This window comes from Oncorhynchus mykiss, chromosome 9, assembly GCF_057628025.1.
Source record: "Oncorhynchus mykiss isolate SJ-2025 chromosome 9, ASM5762802v1, whole genome shotgun sequence".
NCBI lineage: Eukaryota > Metazoa > Chordata > Actinopteri > Salmoniformes > Salmonidae > Oncorhynchus > Oncorhynchus mykiss.
In genome coordinates this window covers 22,625,006-22,634,796 of record NC_143030.1, presented here as the reverse complement: position 1 = coordinate 22,634,796, position 9,791 = coordinate 22,625,006, and the positions used below count along the sequence as shown (strand labels likewise).

At 41.3% G+C, this 9,791-nt stretch overlaps 1 gene segment (V, D, J or C); it reads right to left on the bottom strand.

The window, feature by feature from the left end:
* Positions 1–1,685: 1,685 nt before the first annotated feature.
* On the bottom strand, positions 1,686–3,884 carry LOC149980846 (Ig kappa chain V region K29-213-like). The segment is given in 4 exon segments: positions 1,686–1,846; positions 3,082–3,123; positions 3,278–3,622; positions 3,738–3,884. Coding segments are annotated over 4 exon segments (621 nt in total).
* Positions 3,885–9,791: the final 5,907 nt, after the last annotated feature.

The following is a 9,791-nucleotide window of genomic DNA, read 5'->3' as shown; positions in this document are numbered from 1 at the left end:
GAATAACAACATGACCTGCACCAACGTCAAATTAGGATATAAGAGACAGCCTCCAATTTCTTAAATTATCCTGTATAATACCCTGCTTTTAGAACCGTAAACTATTTTCTGTAATTAGCTCGCCATTAACTTGTAAATAATGATCTTGTTATGATTTTATTTTCCTGAAATAATGAACACAAATTAGTTCAAGTTAAAACGTTGTCAGCTATATGATATGGTCATTATTTGGGTAGGTGGGTAGGTGCTCTCTTGTAGGTGTACTAAAACATTCAAGGGACATTTTCTCAAAAGTGGGGTTTCAAGTTGATTGATCAACTTTCAAAGCAGAATTACTTTCCCATTGTTCCTCAACTGTAGTGTATGATATACCATTTTCTAGCTCTGAGTATCTACTTTTATCCAATGTCAAAATCACAATTTCAAATGTTGCTGCTTTTCAAATATTATTGAAAAGATTAAATAGATATTAAAAGGATATTCATATAAAAAATCTACAACAATTATTTTATAAATTCTTAGGCCTTCTCTAAATGCGTAGGCCTTGACCGTTCCTTACTGCCTAAAGGGGAGTGGGTTGCTAAAACAACAATATGCTTCTACACCTGCATTGCTTGCTGTTTGGGGTTTTAGGCTGGGTTTCTGTACAGCACTTTGAGATATCAGCTGATGTACGAAGGGCTATATAAATACATTTGATTTGATTTGATATCTATCCTCTGAAAATGAAGGCCAGGCTTTTGCTAAACTTTTACACTTCATCCAAAAAAGTGAAATTCTAACCTTCGCTGCATTACATTTGAGAGCATAGATAATATAAGATCAACACAATAGTGTCAGCCCAACAGGATGCTCAGCTCTGTCCAGCCAGTCTCTTCTGGGTTATGTGGATTAGGTCAAGCCACCACAGGGGCACTTACTGTAGCCCACCTTCAGCATATCCTCGCTGTTCACTGCAGAAACTCTGAAATCTGCTGAAATGCTATGCATCTCAGAAACTAAATAACCTCATTTGAGAAGTGTTGTTCTACAGAGGTAGACTGTTCCACTCAAGACACAGGTTTCAAAGAAGATGATAGCTATTAGGATGTTCGCACCACCGTGCACATTTTTCTTCTTGGAGAGATGGGTATATTTTATTTACTTTTGTTATGATGGCATGTTCAGTATACCTTTTTTTTTACTCAGAAACTTTTGGCCATAGCCTTCATCAGGGAGTACAATGATCAAATACATTTTATTACAACTCGCAGACACTTTTTTATGTAATACATGTATCACTAGCCACTTTAACTATGCCACTTTGTTTACATACTCATCTCATATGTATCTACTGTACTCGATACCATCTACTGCATTTTGCCTATGCCGCTCTGTACCATCACTAATTCATATATTTTTATGTACATATTCTTTATCCCTTTACACTTGTGTGTATAAGGTAGTAGTTTTGGAATTGTTAGCTAGATTACTCGTTGGTTATTACTGCATTGTCGGAACTAGAAGCACAAGCATTTCGCTACACTCGCATTAACATCTGCTAACCATGTGTATGTGACAAATAAAATGTGATTTGATTTGAATAAAAACATGAAGTGCCTGCGGCACTCCAGGACCAGGGTTGCCTACCCCTGAAATATATCACCTGCAATATGTCATGTGAAACATTTTCTATGTAAGTGTAGTTAATAGCAGGCCCCATATGAAATGGGCTCCATACCTGTGTTTAGTCTTTTTGCATCTCTTCTGACCTTGAGAACCAGGATGAAGATGATTATCAATATAACAGCAGTTACAACACCCAGGATTACAACCAGTAGGAAGAGCTTCATGGTTCCATCTTCCTCTATTACAAAACAGATTTAAATTAGAATCAGAACTATACAAACGTTCACCCCGTTTGCTACCAATAGATAATTATCAGTTCACTATACGATGCTGTTATACTTTGTTTCTATTCTGTGGTACTTTAAAACCTCTTACTTCTACCTCCTCCTTTTTCGAACATTCTGTTAAAAATCGCGCAACTTTTCAGCGTCCTGCTACTCATGCCAGGAATATAGTATATGCATATGATTAGTATGTGTGGATAGAAAACACTCTGAAGTTTCTAAAACTGGTTAAATCACGGCTGTGACTATAACAGATTGTGTGTTTCATTGAAAAACGCAAGAAAGACTGCTCTCTGAAAGCTAAAAATAATTTCCATAAGTCACTTTCATGGGTTGTTAAAAGAGGACAAAATGTAATATCGACCTGCATGCAATTCATACAAATTCCACACGATGTCGCCATTGTCGTCATTTTCAATTGAATTTTTTGTTGGAAAATCCAAGTATGTGGCATCCGTTTCTTCCAGTCTCCACCAGGACGCTGTAAATGTGGACAATGGCAGCCATTGATTTGCAGACGAGGAGCTATTGAATATACATCGCCCTGTAATCATTTTGATAGATTATAAACGTTTACTAATACCTAAAGTTGGATTACAAAAGGATTTAGAAGTGTTTTGTGAAAGTTTATCGTCGACTTTTTTAATTTTAAAAAATGATGCAGCGTTAAAAAACGATGTTTTTTTCTGAATGACACAGCTTCCATAGAAAGCTATTTTGGGTATATATGGACCGATTTAAACGAAAAAAAAGACCCAATAGTGATGTTTATGGGGCATATAGGAGTGCCAAGAAAGAAGCTCGTCAAAGGTAATGAATGTTTTATATTTTATTTCTGCGTTTTGTGCTGCGTCGGATAAGCAGAGTCTTTGTTTACGTCGCATTCAGGCATTTTCAGGTGGTGCATGCTATCAGATAATACCTTCTCATGCTTTCGCCGAAAAGCATTTTAAAAATCTGACTTGTTGGCTAGGTTCACAACGAGTGTAGCTTTAATTCAATACCCTGCTTGTGAATTTTGATCAAGGTTTGAGTTTTAACGAGTACATTTAGCATTTAGCGTAGCGCATTTGCATTTCCAGGTGCCTACTTGAGACATATGCGTCTCAAGTAGAATCAAGAAGTTAATGGTATATCATGTTAAGACATTTCTGAAAGATTCTCACTTAAAATTACAGAATTAACATACCTTCTCCATAGAGCTCTGTAGAGTCTTCATAATCTTTGTGACCTTATGAACAATTAGGTAATTTAGATATTCTACTGTTATTCAAACTGGGATATGATAGTATTGTATCTCTAACATTTAGTCAAAATATATCATATACCTAGAATAAATGGTTGTGCATTTGGTGTCATAGCAGACAATGTATTGAAAAGGTTACCTTGGACCTTCAGGACAGTCGCGTTGGTGAAGATGAAATAGTTATCCGACATTCCACAGAAGTACACACCAGAATCAGCTACTTCCACCTCTGTGATTGTGAGAAAGATAGTTATGTTGGTCATGACCATTTTCATATGATTGCCCTGAAATCCATTTGGATGACTAACAGTTGTCAGAGAGCTCCACATATACGTGATGCACAGCGGCTCTGAGCCGTTGACTTGCTTGAACCAGCCAACTTGTCCGGGTGTTTTAAGCACATTGATGCATTGCAGGGTGACATTCTCTCCTGAATGTACCACCCTTAAGGGTGGAGGAGAGACACACACAACACGGGTCAGATCTGAAAGAGCGAGAACAAAAGTTAAGAAAGAGTTGTGAGTAAAACGTCACAACTATGTGAGAGACCAAATCTATTGATGAATCACAAAATCTGAACTGAAGATACAGTCACTTACAGAAGCCGTAGAGGACGAGAGCTGGTACATATATGCGTTCCATTCTGTGTTTAGATCTACACTGCCAGACCATGAATGAAGGACTGAATCCTCAAATAAGAGAGATGAAAGTAATTTGAGATTATGGGCGGGACATAATGACAACCATAGCTGAATACAATGACCACAGATACACATAATCTTATCACCAACCACTGATGTTCCACTCTTGCATTTGGTTTGATAGAGAGAATGATAAGATTTTTTAGATGTAGAGTGTAGTTTATCATCATTGAGATTTGCAGACTTTTAAATAGTCATAATTGATCAAACGTACAGTTGGTCAAACATATTTTGTCCACTTTAAAGTAAAAGTGTCTGGATTACAATAGATATTCGACATTTAAATCCGTTCTCACTGTGAGATTATCCTCACAGTTGGGTTTATTTATTGTCGTGGGCAGAAGGACCTCCTGGAGTAGTTAACTATTGGCTGGAATTGGTGGTAGTTTGCTAATATGGGCACTCTTGACTGCACCAATAGATCACTGAATTTAGGAACTCTTGCAATTGGCAGGAGCAGTGTGTTGCAGTTGACCCATAGTATACCTGTAACATATACGCCTGGGGTGAGAAAGCAGGTACAGAAGGTGAGTTAAATACTGAACAGATGCAAAAGAACAGTACTGAACGTGAGAGAAAACCTATATCTGATGACTAAATAAAGGGGGAGTAAACAGGGTATTGATAAAGTCTAGGTGTGCCTAATGATGGGGAGTGGGTGTGCATAATGATGGTTGCCAGTTGTGCGTAATGATGGGTTGCCAGGATCGGTGGTTAGTAAACCAGCGACATCGAGCCCCAGAGAGGTGGAGCGGAAGTAGACGTGACAATACCTTAAAGGCAGTGGCGAACCATGGCGATTGGACCTAGTTCTTAAAATGGGGAAAAATATTTTCCAAAACATTGTACCAAACTCAAAAATCAAGAACATCTGAGATAGCACCCACACTAACTTTAGCATCAACAACAGCCACATTGCTTACACTACCTATGGTAGCCTAACACTATCACCAAAAGAGACAACAGGAGCGCTGTTTCAACAGGATGTGCGTTTCACAGGCTCAGAATGCTGAAATGACAGTGACCGTAATACCTACCAGCTACAGCTAATGGGGATCCTAATTTTAAAAAAATAAAAAATTAATACCAAGCTCACTCCATGTAAGAGAGTGCACATTTTGCAAAAATACATAGGGCCGATAGAAAGACAGCAGTCACACACAGCATGATGCCAAAGAATAAGCAGACCATTCACTCTGATATAATATCCAGTAGGTCCCATTCATAAGAACACAAAAAACTATTTCCCAATCCTAATGTACAACTATTATAGCACACACAAACCAGTGATTTAATGGTTAAATGCAACGGTGTTTCACTCTCATAAAACACACTAGTCTACAACAAACACTAAGCTAGCTTAAACTGTGGGAAAACTACTGCTCGCTATGATTCGAATCATGATTCGAGAAAGGCGGAAGTTTCCGTATGTTTTTGTAAAAATGTGAAATGGACTTGGGAGGAGTTATTAGACGGAGCAGGACCCTGGACACAGCCGGGGGAGTATTGCAGTCCTAAGAAGGAGTTAGAGGCAGCGAAAGTGGAACGGCGATACTATAAGTAGAAATACCGGAGAATAGAGGAACCTCAACGATATGAAGGCACACGGCTAGCACGGAAGCCCGAGAGGTAGCCCCAATACATTTTTTGGGGTGGGGCACATGAGGAGATTGCATGAGTCAGGTAGGAGACCTGAGCTTTCTGTGGGGAGCTCGTTACTGGTCAGGCACCGTGTTATGCGATAGAGCGCACGGTGTCTCCAGTGCGCCGGCTCTGCGTACTGTGTCTCCAGTGCGCCTTCACAGTCCAGTACGTCCTGTGCCTGCTCCCTGCACTCGCCCTGAGGTGTATGTCACCAGCCCAGTACCACCAGTGCCGACACCACGCACCAGGCTTCCAGTGCGCCTCCAGGGTCCAGTACACCCTGTTCCTGCTCCTCGCACTCGCCCTGAGGTGCGTGTCCCCAGCCTGGTACCACCAGTGCCGGCACCACGCACCAGGCCTACAGTACGCCTCGGCAGTCCAGTACGCCCTGTTCCTCCTCCCCGCACTCGCCCTGAGGTGCATGTCCCCAGCCCGGTACCACCAGTGCCGGCACCACGCACCAGGCCTACAGTGCGCCTCCAGGGTCCAGTACGCCCTGTTCCTGCTCTTCGCACTCGCCCTGAGGTGCGTGTCCCCAGCCCGGTACCACCAGTGCCGCCACTACGCACCAGGCCTACAGTGCGCATCGGCAGTCCAGAGAGTCCGGCGACAGTAGCCAGTCCAGAGCGTCCGGCGACAGTAGCCAGTCCAGAGCGTCCGGCGACAGTAGCCAGTCCAGAGCGTCCGGCGACAGTAGCCAGTCCAGAGTGTCCGGCGACAGTACCCAGTCCAGAGCGTCTGGCGACAGTACCCAGTCCAGAGCTTCCGGCTACAGTTCACAACCTCCGGAACCTCGATGGGCCACAGTCCGGAACCTCCAACGACGGGCCACAGTCCGGAACCCCCAGCGACGGTCCCCAGCCCGGGGTCTCCAGCGACGGCCCCCAGTCCGGGGTCTCCAGCGACGGTCCCCAGTCCAGAACATTCAGCGATGATCCACGCAGCGAGGGTCTCCAGCCTGGGGCCTACAGCGAGGATCCGCAGTCCAGAGCCTTCGACAATGATCCACGGGTCAGTGATACAAGAGCGGACTCAGTGTAAAGAAGGGGTGTGGCATCCAGAACCAGAGCAGCCACCAAAGTTAGATGCCCACCCCTACCATATGGGTTTAGGTTTGCGGCCGGGAGTCCGCACCTTTGGGGGGGGTTACTGTCACGCTTTGACCTTAGTTATCTTTGTTTTCTTTATTATTTTGGTTAGGTCAGGGTGTGCTTTTGTCTTGTCTAGGATTTTTGTATATTTATGGGGCTTTGGTATGTCTAGGTAAATGTAGGTGAATGGTGGCCTGAATTGGTTCCCAATTAGAGGCAGCTGTTTATTGTTGTCTCTGATTGGGGATCCTATTTAGGTTGCCATTTTCCATTTTGGTTTTGTGGGTAATTGTCTATGTGTAGTTGCATGTCAGCACTCGTGTTATAGCTTAACGTTCGTTTTGTTATTTTGTTAGTTTGTTTAGTGTTCTTCGTTTAAATAAAGAAGAATGTATTCATATCACGCTGCGCCTTGGTCTCCTCGTTATGACGAATGTGACACCAAGAGATAGACAAAAGGCAGGTCGGGGACAGGCAAGCGTTCATAGCCAGGGCAGAGTCCAAAACAGTACAGGGTGGCAGGCAGGCTCGAGGTCAGCCGCAGGCAGAGTGGTCAGGCAGGCGGGCTCGGAGTCAGGGCAGGCAATGGTCAAAACCAGGAGGATGAGGAAAAAAAGAGACTGGGAAAACCAGGAGCTGAGAAAAAAAATGGTTTACTTGGCAAACAAGATGAACTGGCACAGACAGACAGAAAACACAGGTATAAATACACAGGGGATAAGTGGGGAAGATGGGCGACACCTGAAGGGGGGTTGGAGACAAGCACAAGGACAGGTGAAACAGATCAGGGTGTGACACACTGCATCGTTCACACCTTCTGTATCCTGTGCATGTGACAAATAAACCTAGATTTTATTTGATATAGTATGTTTACCAGAGACGGTAATGTGAATAACAACATGACCTGCACCAACGTCAAATTAGGATATAAGAGACAGCCTCCAATTTCTTAAATTATCCTGTATAATACCCTGCTTTTAGAACCGTAAACTATTTTCTGTAATTAGCTCGCCATTAACTTGTAAATAATGATCTTGTTATGATTTTATTTTCCTGAAATAATGAACACAAATTAGTTCAAGTTAAAACGTTGTCAGCTATATGATATGGTCATTATTTGGGTAGGTGGGTAGGTGCTCTCTTGTAGGTGTACTAAAACATTCAAGGGACATTTTCTCAAAAGTGGGGTTTCAAGTTGATTGATCAACTTTCAAAGCAGAATTACTTTCCCATTGTTCCTCAACTGTAGTGTATGATATACCATTTTCTAGCTCTGAGTATCTACTTTTATCCAATGTCAAAATCACAATTTCAAATGTTGCTGCTTTTCAAATATTATTGAAAAGATTAAATAGATATTAAAAGGATATTCATATAAAAAATCTACAACAATTATTTTATAAATTCTTAGGCCTTCTCTAAATGCGTAGGCCTTGACCGTTCCTTACTGCCTAAAGGGGAGTGGGTTGCTAAAACAACAATATGCTTCTACACCTGCATTGCTTGCTGTTTGGGGTTTTAGGCTGGGTTTCTGTACAGCACTTTGAGATATCAGCTGATGTACGAAGGGCTATATAAATACATTTGATTTGATTTGATATCTATCCTCTGAAAATGAAGGCCAGGCTTTTGCTAAACTTTTACACTTCATCCAAAAAAGTGAAATTCTAACCTTCGCTGCATTACATTTGAGAGCATAGATAATATAAGATCAACACAATAGTGTCAGCCCAACAGGATGCTCAGCTCTGTCCAGCCAGTCTCTTCTGGGTTATGTGGATTAGGTCAAGCCACCACAGGGGCACTTACTGTAGCCCACCTTCAGCATATCCTCGCTGTTCACTGCAGAAACTCTGAAATCTGCTGAAATGCTATGCATCTCAGAAACTAAATAACCTCATTTGAGAAGTGTTGTTCTACAGAGGTAGACTGTTCCACTCAAGACACAGGTTTCAAAGAAGATGATAGCTATTAGGATGTTCGCACCACCGTGCACATTTTTCTTCTTGGAGAGATGGGTATATTTTATTTACTTTTGTTATGATGGCATGTTCAGTATACCTTTTTTTTTACTCAGAAACTTTTGGCCATAGCCTTCATCAGGGAGTACAATGATCAAATACATTTTATTACAACTCGCAGACACTTTTTTATGTAATACATGTATCACTAGCCACTTTAACTATGCCACTTTGTTTACATACTCATCTCATATGTATCTACTGTACTCGATACCATCTACTGCATTTTGCCTATGCCGCTCTGTACCATCACTAATTCATATATTTTTATGTACATATTCTTTATCCCTTTACACTTGTGTGTATAAGGTAGTAGTTTTGGAATTGTTAGCTAGATTACTCGTTGGTTATTACTGCATTGTCGGAACTAGAAGCACAAGCATTTCGCTACACTCGCATTAACATCTGCTAACCATGTGTATGTGACAAATAAAATGTGATTTGATTTGAATAAAAACATGAAGTGCCTGCGGCACTCCAGGACCAGGGTTGCCTACCCCTGAAATATATCACCTGCAATATGTCATGTGAAACATTTTCTATGTAAGTGTAGTTAATAGCAGGCCCCATATGAAATGGGCTCCATACCTGTGTTTAGTCTGTTTGCATCTCGTCTGACCTTGAGGACCAGGATGAGGATGATTATCAATATAACAGCAGTTACAACACCCAGGATTACAACCAGTAGGAAGAGCTTCATGGTTCCATCTTCCCCTCCTACAAAACAGATTTCAATTAGAATAAGAACTATACAAACTTTTACCCCGTTTGCTACCAATTCAGAATTAAGCATTCTCAGATTGCTATAAAATGCTGTTGTACTTTATTTGTTTTCTGTTGTACTCTCATGGTATATCATATGAATTCATTTCTGAAAGATTCTCACTTAATATTACAGAATGAACATACCTTCTTCATAGTGCCCTTTAGGGTCCTTGTCATAATCTTTGTGACCTTTAGAACGATTAGGTGAGTTAAATATTCTACTGTTATTCAAACTTTTATGCGATAGTATTGTATCTCTCACATAAGTCAAAAGTATATCATATACCTAGGATAAATGGTTGTGCATTTGGTGTCATTGCAGACAATGTATTGAAAAGATTACCTTTGACCTTCATGACAGTTGCGTTGGTGAAGATGAAATAGTTATCCAACATTCCACAGAAATACAGACCAGAATCGGCTACTTTCAC